Source organism: Rattus rattus, chromosome 14, assembly GCF_011064425.1.
Source record: "Rattus rattus isolate New Zealand chromosome 14, Rrattus_CSIRO_v1, whole genome shotgun sequence".
In the NCBI taxonomy this organism is placed as follows: domain Eukaryota; kingdom Metazoa; phylum Chordata; class Mammalia; order Rodentia; family Muridae; genus Rattus; species Rattus rattus.
In genome coordinates this window covers 54,425,250-54,443,108 of record NC_046167.1, presented here as the reverse complement: position 1 = coordinate 54,443,108, position 17,859 = coordinate 54,425,250, and the positions used below count along the sequence as shown (strand labels likewise).

The following is a 17,859-nucleotide window of genomic DNA, read 5'->3' as shown; positions in this document are numbered from 1 at the left end:
GCCTCAGAACAGAAGAAAGCATTAGCTATTTCTCTCGGGCCCCCACACCAAACATGCTAAATGGAAAGCTTAGGAAGTCATAGAAAGACATTTCTGTTGTGCATCTGAATGACTGGTACTATGCTGTACAGCCTGGCCTTATTAAACGGACAGTGACAAAGACGGAACTGTGGAGGGGCGAAAAATAGATAACTAGAGCTGAGGCTCGGAATTTTCTGTCTAGTTCTATTTCCATAACATCACAGAAAAGTTAAAAAAAACTATAGTTTGTCTGCATTTACCTTACAATTTTAAACTTTTGCCAAAATATTCACTTTTAAACCTCCTGTTCCATGAACAAAACACTCAGTCTTGCAAAGACGTGTGTATAAAAGTCTTGGGCAGGCTCATGGGTTTGAACCAGCTGGTGGAAGTGGTCTGGGGCCCTACAGAAGGGCTCAGCTGAAGAGGCCGGTGCTGCGGGGTGGACTTGCAGGCTTACACTAATCACCTCCTTCATGAACTCGAGCTGTGAGCAGGCTGCCTTGGCCACAAAAGTAGCTCCCAGCCCCGCCCCCGTCACACTGACTGTGCTCCCTCATGTGCAACAGTAAGCAACTCCTGACTCTGAGTCCCTGTCGTGGTGACTGTGATCTCTTAAACCACGAGCCCCAGTAAATCTCCTCTTCTTAGTTGCTTTAGCCACGTTTTTTAGAGCAGAAAGAGGAGCAAAGAATATAATACAAATCCCAGAGCATGGCAAAACTAAACCGAGCACAGAAGGTATCAGGCACAAGACAGGATCTTCACAGAAGAGACATTTGTACATCTATCTCACCCACTGGGTTTAATTAAAAATGTTCTCAATTATAAGCTGGTAGTTTGCTGTTAGAAGCCCAGTCTTCTGCTAACAGAGCACATCTATCAGAGGAATAAAACTCACCCCTGTGTGAAATGTAACAAGGCTGTTCCACAGTCCACAAAACACAACTCGACTGCAAGTGGACGCGCGCGTTCACTAAGTCTGATGGCAGACAAGGCTGCTTAGGAGGCAGTGACTGAGTGCACTGACAAAACGGAAAGCATCCTTTAGCATCAGCACCACAAGGCGGACTCCTATCCCGACGCATCTACAAAGCTCAAAGGTCAGCTCTGTGTGCTCACTGGCAGACACCTCTGTGTTCTTCCAGTCAATTACTGCCCATTTCCACCGTGAAGTATAGTTTTTATGAATACACGTTCTTTGGATCTATCACTGTGTGCCCGACTATATACACAGAGCCCTGAAATTGTTTTTGGTAATTTTGTCAAGTTTCATATTCTCCTCCAAAACCCAGTACAAAGGACTTACCAACTCACTCCTCTACACACCCGAAGCCTCACAGCTCTAACGTGGCCTGGCATTTTTAATCATCCCTTCTTGAAGCCACTTGGTTTTGGGGGTGCTACTCTTTTGGTTCTCCACTGCCACTCCCTCCCTCTCTGTAACCCCGAGTCTCCCTTCCTGTTCTCTCTTCCCTAAATGTGTCAGGTCGGTGTAACCCGCCTTCAGCTGCTGCCACAGATCCTGTTTTGTGTGGTGGTGAGCCAAGCTTCCAGCCAGCAAGGTGATTGGAGGAAGCAAGCAGGAAGGTAAACATCTGGATCTCTGCCACACTTTTGAAGAGCTTGGTGGGTGGTACCCAGGGTGGTAGCTGCTTTTGACTTTAGGGTATTTTCAAATTACAAGAGGTTAACCAAAACATAGCTCTACTGTAAGCTAAGAACCAGCTGAAGAACAGATTTTGCTTTAAAACACATCCAAAACAAAACAATAAATTAACCTACCAAGAAAAGCCGTGAGATCACGGATGAACTACAAATGGCGAAGCATGCAACTGTTAGCATGGCGGGACATCATGGGTTTAAGGAGCCCTTTCTTTTGTGGTAGAGATTTTGTGCTGGTTTGAAAATGGAAGATAAAACAAAGTGAAGGAGGAATTTGGGTGACTCACTCTTCTGAATGGGGAGGAGATATCAGTGAGCTCTGTGGGTCTGGAATGTTGGTGTGCAAGTGTGGGGGTCTTGTCCATGAATTGGATCCATGTCCTTAATGTGCTCCTTCATCTAGAATCAATCTGGGCGATCCCTGATATTACATGCATTGTGATGTCCGCCTTGGTAAGGCGCCTTCATTCCCAATGTTTAGCTCAATCCTCTTGTCCTTCTTTTTAAAGGGCCAAGTTTTAGATCTGGACCCTCAGGGGAATCCATGCTTTCATTTTCTATTATTTTTTTTTTCTGTTGACTTTCTTGATGTTCTTCCTGTGATCTGTAATTCAAACACAATGCTAACAATGATTCAGTTTTAGGTGTTTTCTTACTTCCCTTTGATTTCCTCAATGGCTCACAAGATAATAATGAGTTTAAATTTCCAAAATGTTTAATTAAACATTCAGTTTCTAATCTAGGAACTTACAATCAGAGAACATAGCATGAATTCTAGTTTTCTTGGTGTTTGCTGGTTTGTGGCTTGGTACAAGAATTAATCAAAAATACATTTGTCAAGCGTGGTGCCATATAATTTTAGTTTCAGCACTTAAGAACATTTAAGTGTTTCACTGTGAGTCCATCACTTAATTATTGTGATTAACTTACCTGAATCTATTTTGATGATTTCATTCTATTTATTCTTGTTTTATATATTTCTTTTTCCCTTTTCATAAGTTGAATGCTTTTGAGTGGCTATTCTTAAATCATCTAATATGCTTTTGACAGCTGAGTGACAGTTAATCTCAACTGTCAAACTGGTTAGACTGGGAATCATCTTGGGAAATGGGCCTTTGGGTGTGTCCATGACTTAATTTGTGCCCACCGTGGGTGACACCATTCCCTGGGCTACGATCCTAAAGTGAACTGAGCACAAAGCATTCACTGCTCTTTGCTTCTTGATTATGAATGCAGTGTGAGTAGCTGCTTCTAGCTCCCATGGCCTTGACATCCCTGCCAGGATGGACTGCATCCTGAGACTGAGACGCAACAAACCCCTCATCATCCAGTTGCTTTTGTGAGGATATTTGTAAACAGAGACAGAAAAGTAACAAAGAAAATGCTTGTCTGCTAATTATATCTAAACATATTTTCCCCTATCAGAATAACAGAGAAGGAAATAACATTCTTGTGAGTCTTCCTGATGTTACAAAACTTTCACTTGATTTTATTTTCCCCAAATTCAAGGACATGAAAGTTGGCTGCTCTGTGTAGCTGAGAATGTTCAGACATCCCTGCTTCCTCTTCCACGGGTTACTCATCCTTTCTCTCAGCTTTCTGGCTCTGCTTTCTTCTTTTTCTTTTTCCTCCAAAATATCTTTTGATATCTTTACCAGTGGCAAAGATTCCCAGCGCTTGTATGAAGGGGTCCAGAAGGATAGCTATTTTCCCTGCTTCGTGCTCCCAACTGCTGCTGAGACCTGCACTGGGTGCTGCTGTGGGTCCTTCTCAGGAGATCCTCCTTCTCCAGTGCTGTCAAACGAGCTCAGCTTTGATCTTCCGTGCTCTGTGGCAAGAGCCTGGGTCCAGATCAAGTTGGTGTAGGTTTTGGTATACTTCATTTTGAAAATATTTATAATTTTAAAAACCTACAATGGCATCTTCTCAGCCACCGTTATTTCCAACCTTTTTTTTTTTTTTAAATTATGTACTGTCTCCTTTCTTCAGAAATACACAAGGCAGCTCTATCTTATGTCTTAGCAAATGGTCTCAGATCCCACAAGAGACAAGGGTGAGCAGTAAGGACAGCCAGTGTCAGCCCAGAGTTTTACACATCAATACATTATCTAGAAATGTGGCTTAGTTTTTTTTTAAGTTCCTTTTGATACGTTTGTGGAAAACAATGGCTTCCTTGGAGAAACTTCCCATCACTCACCCTCCTGGGAAGAGCCATTTTGCCATAGGAACCCTGTTTGTCAGAGTCCAGCCACCTAAGTCAAGAGTGAGGCTAACTACACATGACAAGGAAGCCTTCTGGTTAGCTGGTGAGGACCATAAGCCTCTCCTCTTGACCATGAAATAACCTCATCTTTGCTCCAAAGAACAAGAAAATCATGCACTGCCTTTCGATGTTAACCAGGAAACAGGGCAGATGTTGCAACATGCAGACATGCCTTGCTTGACTTAGCCAGGGAGGAGCTGACAGCCAGAAGAAGGCAACGCCAATGAGACCATCTCTCTAGCTATTCATGAGGAAATGGCTCTGGAGTGACAAGCTAAAGATGAACAAATCAAAGAGCTATCCTGATATTTTATCTAGAAATAATACAGACTTAGCTCACACTGTTATGTAGAACAGGCTTTTATATTTATTTAAACAAGTTGCCCCAAAGTTAGAAGCGTGAGGCATTTGTTTCCTTGTTAGATCATGCGTTAAAATAATGAATTATTTGACAGGGTAGCTGTAAATAATACTGTTTCATATAATAGTAACGGTTCTATGTCCGGGCAAGGGTGAATTCCTTTTATAAAAATAAAAGTTGGTGGAGTCAGTTGTTACCAGCTGGAATTTCGTTCATTGAAGCACATTTAATAGTCTCAAATCAGAGAGCGAGCTCATCCTACCTACTTGACAAAAACAAAACAGCAGAACTGACACGTCTCTCAGAGCTTAGACCTTCAGGGCCACACCAGGCTGAGGACCTCTTAGCTTGCATCCTGGAGAGTTTTGTGTGTCCACACAGCAATAAGGCTTGTGGCATCCACAGCAAGTCAAGAAGAGGGAATTAACACTCTTGATAACTATCTTGTTTCTGGATTCTAGAGTGGAGTTAGGAATCTCTTCAAAGTCATGACCAGGGTTATGCATGTACATGTGTTAGAACATGATTTCTAAGGGCTTTGCCCATGGATCTTACAACCTGGCCAGAATCAAACCCTTGTAACCCAGGTGTTCTAGGTATACAGAGTAAAATGGCACAAAACCAAATCAGTTTGAACCCAGCTTCATTAAAGGTATGGGTTACGGCGAGGGCACCAATAAGCCAATCTCCAGTTCATTCCTCTAAAGAGCAACCTCATACAGGCAACACACCTTCACACCGTTGACTCGGTGACCGCTTTAATGTGGAACAGAGTCTCAGGCATTCTGGGTTGCATTCGGGGAAGGTGGGGTAGCAATTTCCTAAGACGCCCAGACTGGCTTGGAACTCTCCATCCTCTGGCCTCAGCTTCCCAAGTACAATGGTCACACAGATCTCTGCCGCCATGCCTGACTCATGCTATGCTTCTAAGAGGTGTTCACTGTCATTATCAAGTTCTGTCCTCCTTACCTCCATGGAAAGGCTGCTCACAAGATCTGACAGAAGCATAGCTCAAATCTGGCACAGGCTGGGGCAGCAGCTCCTCCAGCCTGCATTTACATGATGACAGCTCTGTCCACAGCCCACTAAAGGCAGCTCCATGTTGTCTTCCAGGCCCAAGTGGCTATCCTAGAGTGTCTATTTTCTAGATGTCACCAAGTGAACCATAAACTAGAAAAGGCACATTTTTTCCTAGTACTACACTCTTCACTGACATTTTGACTGTGCTACGCATGCCTATGCCTTCTTCACGAGTGACATAAATGGTTTCTAATTAATAAATACCAATTTCCACATTGTTCTTACTGATACTAAACCCCTAGTGGGAGTTACCACCCAAATGTTAGTTCCTGTTGTCACACCACCACAGTCACTAACAGGGAAACTCCAAGACAGGGCTGGTGGGTGGATGGAGTGAGGGGGCATGGCTAGAAAGCAACAGTGATAGCTTTAAGTGTACAGGTGTGGGTGAGATGCAATGCCCAATGCCCAAATCATCACAAGTCGAAACAGTTGAGAGCATAAGCTTGATCTTGTGACACAGTGTGTCCACAAACGTCAAACCTTCAGTCCAACTATATGGGGTGCAGCACACACAGGTGCTCGACTCACTGAACACTTGAGACTGCCTGAAGTGTCCCATAAATATGATTTGTAATTAAACATGATTATCTAATGCCAAAGCCCATAATAATGATGTCCTTTTATGGAAATGTGGCCTCCTTTGACCAAGACTTGAAAATGTGTAGTAACATCCCACAGATCATCCCCTGGGTCTGCTGGAGGAAAACTGCCGTTTCCCCATCTGTAAAGCAAGGGTGACCAGCTCAAAGGTGCAATGTACCCAGGCGCAGGTGAGGTGCTAAAGCCAGTAGAATTGTGTGTAGTAACCAGTACTAGGAAAAAGGATCAAGGAGACGCACACAGCCCAGACAGGAACTCCCCTTGAATTAAAATCCTTGCCTGTTGCAGTCACCGCCAACTTCGTGGGATAGAAGCTGCTCCAGAAAGCCTCCTGGGATGGCCGGCTTCAAACCAACAGAAAAGCCATACAGCGGACAAAAACAATTCAGTGAAAAATGTGCACAAGTCTGATTCCAGCACAAAATGAATCAGTCACAAGCAGGCCCGAAACGAACAAGGGGCATAGCGTGTGCCTGACATTTGACGCAGCTGATTAACATTTCCAAGAGCTTATGTGGCAATCGCTGGCTTGAATTCTTTATGTATTAACTCATTTAATTCCTGCAAAACCTTAGGTGACAGACCTTAATCTATCTCTCCCTTTCCACTGAGGAGGAAGTCGGAAACAAGGTGTTTGTCAGAGGAGCAGCCATGAGAAGGGCCAGGATTTGAACCTTGGGAGTCTGATTTAAAAGCCCACTATTCCGTATTCTGGCAGCCCTCAATTATAATACATACGAAGGTATGAAAAACTATGGCATATGCGTGAACTGGAAAACCTAAGCCAAAGGAGGGTCATAAGGAAAATACACGGTAAGCTTGGGGAGCAGGTGGGGTAGGCATTGTCTGAGTTCATATCTGCCCAGCTCTGACAGGGCTCCATGACTCTGGGCTGCGCATCTGTATAACCAGGCAACACGGGTGCAAGGTGACTATCCTTGGCTAAAATGCTTGGGGACCAGATGTGCTTACGGCACAGTCAGGAGCTTGGCACTCAATATGGCTGCACGTGAAGGAATCATCAATGGAAGGAATGGGCTCAGCTCTGCTAACACCTCGCAGGATTTGCCACATCCTCCATGGATTTCATATTACAGCCTGACTCACTAGGTACAATGTGTTTCTTAAATACAGAGCTGTTTTTACTTGGGGGAGGGAGGATGGGAAGTAAGAGCCTTAGACAAGAAACATACTTAAGAGCAAGTAAGTAAATGAGGCTTCTGTGCTGAACCCTCATCTTAAGAAATAAACCCGACTTGAAGGGCGGGTAATAGGAGGAAGAGACTGGAGCATGTGCAGTGCAGAAAGAAAAGTGGCGAGAGACAACCTGTGAGGTGAGAAATCGGACTGGATGGCAGAACTGCACCTCTCAATCAGGCTCCTTCAGCAGAGGGCGCTCTCTCCTAAACGAGGACGGAGTTTGGGGTGAAGCATCAAATGTAGGGCAATTCCCTGTAAAAGCTGCATGAAGGACAAGTTTTACCCTGTCAGGACAGATTGGGATGGGGTCTCAAGTAACTCATGCAAGCCTCAAAGTTGCTATGCAGTCAAGGCTGGCCTCGAATTCCTGAAGCTCTACCTCCCAAGCGTGGGGAGTACTGAGTATACACCACCAGGGCCAGCTCTGTAGGACACTTTCTGTGCAACAGCACAGAGACAAACTCAAATTCAGTCCATGATAGAATTTAGTGATTTAGTGGAATGTGTGTGTGTGTGTGTGTGTGTGTGTGTGTGTGTGTGTGTGTGTATGCGCGCGACAGAGAGAGACAGAGACAGAGACAGAGACAGAGAGATATCAGTAAATAGGCAATAACTTTGAACACTGGTAACCTCCATGTGCCACTTAGGAGACTCAGACATCACAAGGCAACAAAATGTGCTATGCGACCTACCCTAGTTTGAAGACCTTCAGTTTGCAACAGGAGTTAGTAGGAAAAGGTGGGGTCTTGGTAGAGACTTCTTTTTGTGGACTCTCCCTGAATTTTAGCCCCACCTATGGCAGTAAGTGCTCCAGCAGAGCAGCAAGCCCAGCCTCTTAAGCCAGTGTGGACTGCTGTGCATATGAGAGTTACTGTATCTTTTCAATGTGGCTGCTACCACTAGTTTTACACCCCCTGCATTTCTCTAACTAGAAAAGGTCCCTTTCACAGCAACTCCCCTAGATTAGATGGTCGGGACTCTCAGGGCAACAGGGACAGCCATACACAAGTACCTGGAGCCTCAGTGGCAGGTGCTAGCTGAAGGTCCTGACACCTTCATTGTCCTACAGAGGCAGCACCATGACTTCCTGCATGCTGTAAGCTGGCTGGGCCCTGGTGCTCTTTCAACGCAAGCACTACTTGTTTACCTGCTTTCTTCCTCATCTGCTTCCAGTGCTGGCCTTCTAGGCCCTCGTTTGTCTCTTCCGCCCCAGGTCTGTTACTGTAGCCACCACTATAACCCCCAGTACGCCTCTGACCTAGTGGGCTCAGGGTACCATACTGTTTCCAGCAGTACTTCTGGGGTCTTGAGAACATGTGCCTTAATCACTCTGTGCTCTTCATAGATCTTCTGTGACTGTGACACTACACCCCCAAAGCCTAGGGCCTGGCCTCTTCTTATCTCTGGACACCTCCCTGCTGTCCCAGGCTGGGGCCTCCACACTTCCTGCTTCCTCCACAGTGCAGTTCTTCCTTCAGTCCTCTCTCCCTTCAGGTTTTATCCGAAGGCCTCTCTCAGGCAGTCCAACAACACCCCAGGAGACGTCCTAAGGTATCAAGCACTATCCTGACACTCCAGGTCCCTTCCCCTTTATTTTTTCTGAACATTTATCAACCTCTCACACATCATATGGCATCCTGCTTATTGGCTTCTTTTTCACCTGTGTGAGCTCACTGCTATATGCCAAAGTGCTTTGCACACCTATGCTGGGAATACGATGGTGGTCTGCTTGCTAAGCCTGTAAGAGCGATCCCCCTACTGCACAGAAATACTGTGGGTCAGATCTCAGTAGCTTAATGTACCAGAAACTAAATCAAAAGTGTCCCCGGCTGCCTGGAGTTGAGCATAGAGCCAGTTCTGAGCTGCCCTTCTTGGCAGCTAACAGACAACAAACCCAAGAACCATGTCTGAACACCATCATGGCCGCGATCAAAGCAAGATTCTAAAGCCTGGCTCCTTTGCACACAAAGAGCTACCCCTATCTAATTGCAGGTACAGACCCCTACATGCGCCATTAAGTCGTTTAAATTGATGGCCTTTCATAAAAGAACCAGAGCGGACCATTCTGCACAGTAAGGCTAGTGCTCGTGGATGCTTTGTGATGCATTCTAATGGTTCTGTACAGGGGGCTGGGACATTTCTAACTCAACTTCAATGTTTAAAGTCTGGTGATCCCACCCTGCTTTTTCCTTCTTTTTAAAGTCAGATCCCACAAAGGGCTCGTGGCTTAACCAGGTTAAAGGCTGCTAACACACACAAAGGTGTTACAGAGGACCAATCCAACGCTGAGTTTTCACTTGAGACTACAGCAGATGTGTCGGGTCCCACAAACCACCATCTGACCTACTCTATTGTCGCTGTGTGGAACAGCTAAAGCAACTTCGTGTGGACACAGCCAGGTCTAGGGCTTCAGCACCTAGAGAAGTTCCCAAGCATCTTACTGGGCAGCTGATGGAGCCCAGTCACGGCCCTGACTCACCAGCCTCAGCTGGCCCTGACTCACCAGCCTCAGCTGACAGCCACCAGGGAGGAGACGACCCCAACTAACAGGACAGCTCTTTACACTTCTGAGGCAAGTGGTCACAAGTGCTGGCCAACCTGAAATCTGTCTGGGGTGCCTCGGGCACATCCTTGGGATGGGCAGAACCATGCTCCCATAAACTACCACTGTCTTACCTACGAGGCACACTGCTCCCTGCCCCTGCAGTCACAGATGTGACACGGAGTACTTCTAAAAGTAAGGGGACAGACACACGCATGCACGTGCCAAACAGACTGATGTGTGCACACACATTAGGACACACAGAGACACACATAGCTACCAGGTAATCAAAGATCATGTCATTTGACCCACCAAAATGAGTCACTTAGAGACTTCATAGTAAGCTTTGGGTATTAGAAAATCCCAAATTCTAATTCTGACCTGCTAGGAACAAATCCATGACTAAATGTCAAGTTGTGTATTGTCTCATATAAAGAGTTAACTGTGAGAGCTGGCTGGCCTTTCAGAAAACTGGGCCGAGGAAGAGTGTTCTGAAGATGAGCGAGCTGCCCTGTAGGATGCTCACTGGCATTAAGCTATGAACTCAAGCAACAAGAACTGGCCTGCCCAAGTGCATCCTGGGGGCTAATCATCCACACCTGTGTAGACTGAAAAGGACTGCAGCAAAGCTAGGTCAAGCCTTACATGCACAGTGGACTGTACTCTGAGAGATGTGAACCGTGCCCTTCAGTGGGCTTACCAGGAACAGAAACATGTTTCCTGGAAAGGCAAACAAAACAATCCCCAGAGATGCTGGGCGTGCCTGGGTGCTTGGAAAAACTAAGATGTTAACAGTGCAAGATCCAGGGCAGAAGAAAGAAGGCACATAAGGGACAGGTGACGTGCAAGCTATCCTGGAACGCTGCCCAATGGGAGGAGAGTCCTGGGTGGGCCTGAAGACAATATATCAACAGGGGACTGGCTCCATCCTGCACACAGACGTGGTAGTTACTCTTTGTACAAAGAAGGAAAAGACCTTCTGTCACAGGGAAGAAGGGCAAGAGGCAGAGCCCTAATCTACAAGAGGGGCCAGCAGGTTAGCAAGAAGGTGGTGCCACTGGTAAGAGGATTTTGCGCTATCCTTGGTACTAAACAAGGGATGGAGAGGGATGGAGGGCGGGGCAGGAGACAGCTTGCTGTGCAGTGTGATCAGCACTTTGGGAGCTTGGAAGCTTGACTGACCTATATTCTCAGTCTGATACACCCCCAAGTCTCCATCACACACACACACACACACACACACACACACACACACACACACACACACACACACACACACACACACACACACCACTCAGCTTTCCTCTGAGCTTTGCCAGCCTTATTTTATACTAGAAAACGGAAGTTCCCATCCTCAGGGTTACTATGAGGATTTCCTAGTTTGTTTCTGTTACAACTTGGGGTAAGAAGGGTTTATTTTACTGCACAGTTTACAGATCACCAGGAAGTAAGTCAGGGTAGGAACTCAAGGCAGACACAGAATCAGCTACCAGGAGGAACGCTGCTAACCAGATTGCTTCTCGTGTCTCATTCAGCCTGCTTAATGCAGCCCGGGACCACCTGCCCAGGGATGCCACTGCCTACAGGGGCTGGGCTGGATCACATTAATCATTAATCATTAATCAAGTAATGCCTCAAGAGATTTCCCTACTGGCCAGTCTGGCAGCCTCATCTCAACTGAAGTTTCCTCTTCCCAGAGGACTCTAGCTTGTGTCAAGATGAAAACAGCTAGCCAGCGTTACGGATGAAATGTGGTAAGTGTTCTAAGTGGACCATTCGGCCTTCATTAAGTACAAATGGGATCTACACATGAAGAGCTTGGTGGTTACCAGCCAGTTACTACCTTCCTCAGCCACACAGGGAAGGCCTGCGCCACCTTACATGTACTGAAAAGCCAATGACGGGTGGTGTCAGAACAGTCAAAGAGCCCACAGAAAGGTTCCCGCAGCTACATGCTCAACAACAAAAGCAGACCTGCCTACCACGCCTGCGGCAGTGTGAGCCCACAGCGGTGCTACACAGAGAAATTTAAATCCCGACTTATTAACTTCTATGAACTTTGAAAACTGGTTTAAAAGTAGCCTTACCTTTCTTAGGAAGAACCATGGCTGACTTCAATTGTTGAGAGAACCTTCATCACAAAAACATTTTTTCCTACTAAATATAGAAAGAATGGTCCCAGAAACCCCTCACATCCCAGTAGCCACCAGAGGGACATGTTCAGTGCCACACGCCTGGTGCCTAGGTGTCACTCAGGGGGAACACAGCCCTTCACAGCAGACTGCACATCCATCAACCAGCACCTGCCAGTAAAGAATCCGCACTGGGTCTGTCAGTAGTGTCTCCTCACGTTGAAAGGGCAACATGAGTACCACTGAACCTTTAAACCCAACCCCCAGTTCTCAGGAATACAAAAGATGGAACAAATTTCCTAACACAGTTAATCAGAAAACAACCAGATGAGCTCATGCATGAGAGGCAGACCTAGAAGCTGACCCAGCCGGGACAAAAATGACTGAATGAACAAATCAACTACTGCAGAAAAGGGAATGATGCTGCACTGTGGCCAGCACATGGTTACCACAGCCCTTTGAATCTGATCTCTTGGGGCTCCCCACCCCACAGTTCACTATCCAGTAAGGACTAAAGACCAGAAGTCACATACTTCCCATGACTCAAGGCTGGAAGTCTGAACACACTCGTGGCTACAGTGATTCAGCTGTCCAGAAGCAGGTGGGTGCGATTACCAGCAGACCCACAGGGAGGAAGGAAGGAGATCTTCTCCAGCTCCTCTGTCCTGGTTCCACTTGACAGCTCCCCCAGGTGGGGAAGGAGAGATGGGCAAGGCTCATTTAACTACAGACAACACCCGGGCTCTGCTTCCTGATCATATCCAGGGACAGCCTGCTGAGCATTCCCTGCATGGAGATCTCTAGTACAGCAAGGTGCTCACACCTCTGTGAGAACAGTGCACAAGAGCTAAACCCAGGCCCTCCAGGCTCTCTGCCACGGCTCTGCACTAAGGCCTAATGCATACCACAGCCTGAATCTCACTCCATTTTACCACCTGTCTCAGACAGAAAGCTAAACTCAATCAGTCTAAGGCCGCAGAATGAGCACATTTGGTGTTCTTAGCACCACTGTAAATGTTGGGGCCATTGTATAATTCTTAGAAGGAAAGGAACTGCACCTCTGACCCTTGGCTTGAAGCTTTAGGGTGGAGCTTCAGTAAGCTAACACTGGGTAAAGACAACTATTAGTGAGCTATTAGCATTATCTGCACACGTCACGGCTTCTTACCAACACCCTCCCTCTTACCCGCACAACACATTTTCATTCTAACCTAGGAACCTAACAGCGGATCCTAATGGCAAATGGCTGACCTACAGTCATTCAGCTAATACAACCAGTGGAGCAGCAGCAGAGGATCTGCTCCTCCGATCCCTTGCCTACATTACTTCTGTCTCACCTGTATCTTCTTCCATGGTTGTGATGGTTAAGCTTCCTTGTCAACCTGACAGGATTTGGAGTCACTTAGAGACAACTATAAGCGTGCCTATGAGCATGTTTTCAGAGGTTTACCAGAAGATGAAGACCCACCCTGAATGTGCCTGGCCGCTGGGTCCTGGGCTGAGTAACAGAAAAGGAGAAAGTGAACAGAGAAGCACATTCCTCAGCCTGCTGCCTCTGCCATGCCTTCTGCTGACTCAAATTCATGGCCACTATCCTCCCTCTCAAACCATGTCCTCTCTAATTGTGGAGTGCTTGTAACAAGAGTAATCCAGTAGTTTCCATAGAGTGTAAGGCCCACTCATGCAGGCCCTGCTTCCGTGTCCACTGGACATGGGTCTAGCAGGTAAGAGGCACAGTGGTAAGAACCACTTAACTATGTACCCTGGGTAGTGCAGCGGAACACTGGCTTCATCTGCTTTGTCATCTGGGATAGTCTTCAAACACTGACGTTTAGGCACAAAAGCACCAGGGAAAGACAATATAGCAATGCCCGATTAACTCCTAACAAAGCACAGATAATTGAATATTTAAGATCATTAAGAATCTTGGAGGAAAGACAACACATAAACATGCTGTCAGCTGCTAACAATCGCATCCTCAGCTTCCTGCTCATAATTCTTTTAACCTCAAAAGTTCCTGTACTTGGCAGGCAGGTGCAGTGTATACTTCCATCAAGGCCCGCTGTGCCAATTCAGTATTATCTGTTTTCGTAATTGGCTTCTCGCTCCATATTTCCAACAGGTTTCAACATTATTGTGAAATCCCTGTACCACAGAATGGCGCTTCACGCAATATTAATGCCATTACTTTATGATCCTTGCCTTCAAGAGCTTAAGGGCAAGATGACAGAATAAGACAAGGGCTTCAATGAAGATGCCCCCAAACGACCAGAATGCTCTTAAAAAGGCCATCATTAAGGCAAATAGGATTAAACCTACATTTGATCAATAATCACAGCATCAGCGCTGACAACTGGTACCTGACGTATTACAGCTCTTTAAAGTTCCTCAATGGTGACTGCTTAAGTTATGGAAATGGAAACTGATCAAGTTGTTTTCAACAAGCCAAAGAGAAGTTATATCTGGGATATACAATGACCATCAACCCCGACTCTTGGCTTCACAAGAGGCTGAAGGGGCTACCAACAAGAGTGTTGGCTGGCTGCAGAGGCCACAGGCGGTTAAAAGGAGCTTCCCGGGTGACTGAGACTTAAGACCCTCAACTCTCAGCATGTCTTACAACTAAGTAAGGGGGAAAGCACAGGCGGAGTGCAGTTGGGCGCTAACAGTCCCTACAAACAGCTCCCGTTGGCCAGCCAGCGTGCTTTTCACTGCAGTAGACATTCAGGGCAGCTGGTCACAATGCAATGTGGCTCTTGCCCGTGAAGAACTTTACTGACGACATTCCAAATAAGTTGTGTGCTGCTCTCAGATGACTGCTTGTTTATGTGTTTGTCAAAAAAGGGACATTCCCACTCTGAAAAGAGGCAAGTGACCCTGGTAGAGCAAGTATTTCCAAACTGACTCGTGGGAGAGGGGTTATTATCAGTAACCCTAAACATTTTTAATTGCCATAAACGATCACTCTAATTTCTGTGAGACTCTGTTATTCAAAACAATTTAAATCACCAAAAACCAATTTGTTTTCCCGAAAGCTTTACCATATTTGATCATGTGTTCTGCTGATGGATCACAGTCAGATAGTGTTTATCAGGCACAGAACTGAGGCCAGAACTCCCTCTTCCCCCACAACACCACCATCATCCCTGCCTCACAGAGCCAGCCATTACCCTGAAGAGCTAGAAGCTTGATTTGAGACACTCCACCCTCTCTTTAGAGACCAAGAAGGTGCTGCTTGGTTTTAAAACACGACTGAACCGTAGGACTTTTTTTCTTTGGCCAGTCCAAACGCAGATTTGAAGTTAAAACTCTCCACCCCATCTGACTTGAAGAAAGCGTGTTTCTGAGGCAGAACTTGAGCTGTACGGGGAACCACATGAAGAAACGACAGACTCAGATGCACAGGTTCCAGCAATGGGAAGCCTGCTGCCTTGAGCTCCACAGATGACCCTCAATCAACATTCACAAATCTCAGGGACATGGCGGAGAACACAGACATGATCTGAGAATAAACCCTGCTATATCACACGAAGCCTGGAGAGAAACAGAAGCAAAACACGACCAACACGATGTCACGGAAAGGTACAGTGGGGGCCACAGCAGCTCATGGAGAACAGAGGAGGGTGATGGGTAATTAGATAAAAGACGGGTGTAGTGCTGAAGCAACAGTTCAGGGGTTGAGAATGCTTGCTGCTCTTTCAGGGGAAACTGAGTTCAGTTTCCAGCACTTTCATGAGGCAGATCACAACTGCCTGTAATTCTAGCTAGCTGCAGGGGATCTATCTGCTATTTGCTCCTGGACTCTTACGCATGGATACATGTACACACACACACAAATAAAATAAATCTTTTAAAACTAGATGGGCCAAAGTTTCCAGTACTTACTAACCTAAATCTGAGACAGGAGCCAGAAACTCACAGCTTCTCTCAGATGCCGATGATGCTGGCTCAGAACACAGGTGAAAACCCCTTCCTGACACCCACGGGCAGCCCAGGCTGTGTACTAAGTAGGGAAGAGACAATTGTACCTGAGTCTCCGCGTCTTGAACTGCAGGGGACACTTGATCGGGATCTGAGACTGTTGCAGGAGCCGCATTATTTTGCTGACCAAATTGAAACAAGAGAAGAACCATTCAGACTCCAGAAACGCTTGATCTTACGGATTAATTAGGCTAACCTTATGTCTTGGTTTGCCGAGACTAGTCTTACACCTGACGTCACGTTACCCAAAGTGGGCTGGCCTTTGTATTTTTCCATGTTTAATTACATATTATAATTCATCATTGCATTAAAAAATGGTAGTGTGGATCCAGTCTGCGTCTAGTTTGTCTTACTCTTCTGCCTGACTCCTGTCTCACATGTCCGTGAACAGAGCTGCTTCAGCAGGCTCCTGCAGCCAACCAGCAATAAACCACCTACTCTGGGCCTCTTCCTGACCATGTACATCCAGCACATGCTGCACACACTCTCCGTCATAAAGGGAGCATGGGACAGCACTCTCCTGTTCAGGGACCACTGGGAAATAGACAGACAGTGGACTCCCGCGTGTCTCATTATGGTTTAAATCCATTCTTTGTTTTGATTGCTTTCATTTGGCAATAGGCTACTGTAATCTCGATGACCTAAAAAATTAAATATGGGCTTAGTGAACAAGAATTGTAGTTTCACTGCTCAAGCAAACTAAAGATGACTGTGTAATTTGCATATCTATCCATATGTGCCACAGTGGACCCATGAGAGCCAGTCTAAACTAGTATAATACCCGCTTTTCTTTCTTTCTCTCCCCCACCCCACCCCACCTTGTTTTTCAAGACAGGGTTGTCCTGGCTGTCTGGAACTCTCTCTATAGACCAAGCTGGCCTTGAACACCTGAGTGCTGGGATTAAAGGCATGTGCCACCACCACCCGGCTCAATACACACTTTTAAGGAAGGGAATAGTCAGAACGGACATTAAGTGCGGATGTGGAGTTTCCAAGCATTCCCAAGCTTGCCAACTCCCACTTTCCATTTACTAAATGGTGTGTTCCCATCAATCCCGTCTGCTTTCCCCAGAAACGTCCTGCCATTAAATGATGGCCCCTACAGACACAGGCGACATCACATCATTTCCAGTTTTCTAAGAGAAATTCAAGTGCTTTACTGACTATAATTTTCACCTAACCCACAGGGTAAGGGTCATTAACAGTGACCTTTGAGCCAGTTCCACCCGCCTCGTGCTCTGGCACAGGCCACAGGGTAGGGTGAGACTGTTCTGCATCAGCTTTCAGTAGCCGGAAAAAGTCCCCTAAACTATAAATTATTGGGTATACAAAGTATAAAAATCCATATCTTGGTGTTGCTAAAGGAATGTTTAGCATTCCTTGGTGCACATCCACACACTTATTTACATATTGTCACCATAGCAGATCAGTACATGTGACAGAGTCATTTCTTTTTCTTTTTTAAAGAATCATTTATTATATATATATAAGTACACTGCAGCTGTCTTCAGACACACCAGAAGAGGGCATCAGATCTCATTACAGATGGTTGTGAGCCACCATGTGGTTGCTGGGAATTGAACTCAGGACCTCTGGAAGAGCAGTCAGTGCTCTTAACCACTGAACCATCTCTCCAGCCCCTGTGACAGAGCAGGACACTGGTCCTTTAGGGAAGGTCTGTTGTTTGCACACAAACACAAATTTTCTCATATGCGCATAAGGTGGGTAGGCAGTTGAATGTGTACGTGTGTGTGTGTGTGTGTACAACAAAAGTACTCCATCTTATAAATAGTACACAGTCTCTTCTTGTGGCGTACACAGGTAGACCTTCAAAAGATTACTTTTAAAAGTCAATCTGAGTATCACAAAATGACTTGGACCCTTTTAGAGGAGATGTTTCTTTAAAACAGTGGGGAAGTCCATTGAAACATTCAACAAAGGTTTCCAGAAGCCAATAATTCCTAGAATGCACATGCGCGTGCACACGCACATACACACCCCACTTGTACTT

At 46.0% G+C, this 17,859-nt stretch overlaps 1 protein-coding gene across 1 annotated transcript in view; it reads right to left on the bottom strand.

The window, feature by feature from the left end:
• Cdyl (chromodomain Y like) overlaps nucleotides 1-16,299 on the bottom strand; it is an 84,141-nt gene extending 67,842 nt beyond the window's left edge. Inside the window, exon 1 of the mRNA XM_032885315.1 lies at nucleotides 15,896-16,299. Coding sequence (XP_032741206.1) covers nucleotides 15,896-16,000 — 105 coding nt within the window. The 5' untranslated portion in view covers nucleotides 16,001-16,299. The remainder of the gene's footprint in view (nucleotides 1-15,895) is intronic.
• Between the last annotated feature and the right edge of the window lie 1,560 nt (nucleotides 16,300-17,859).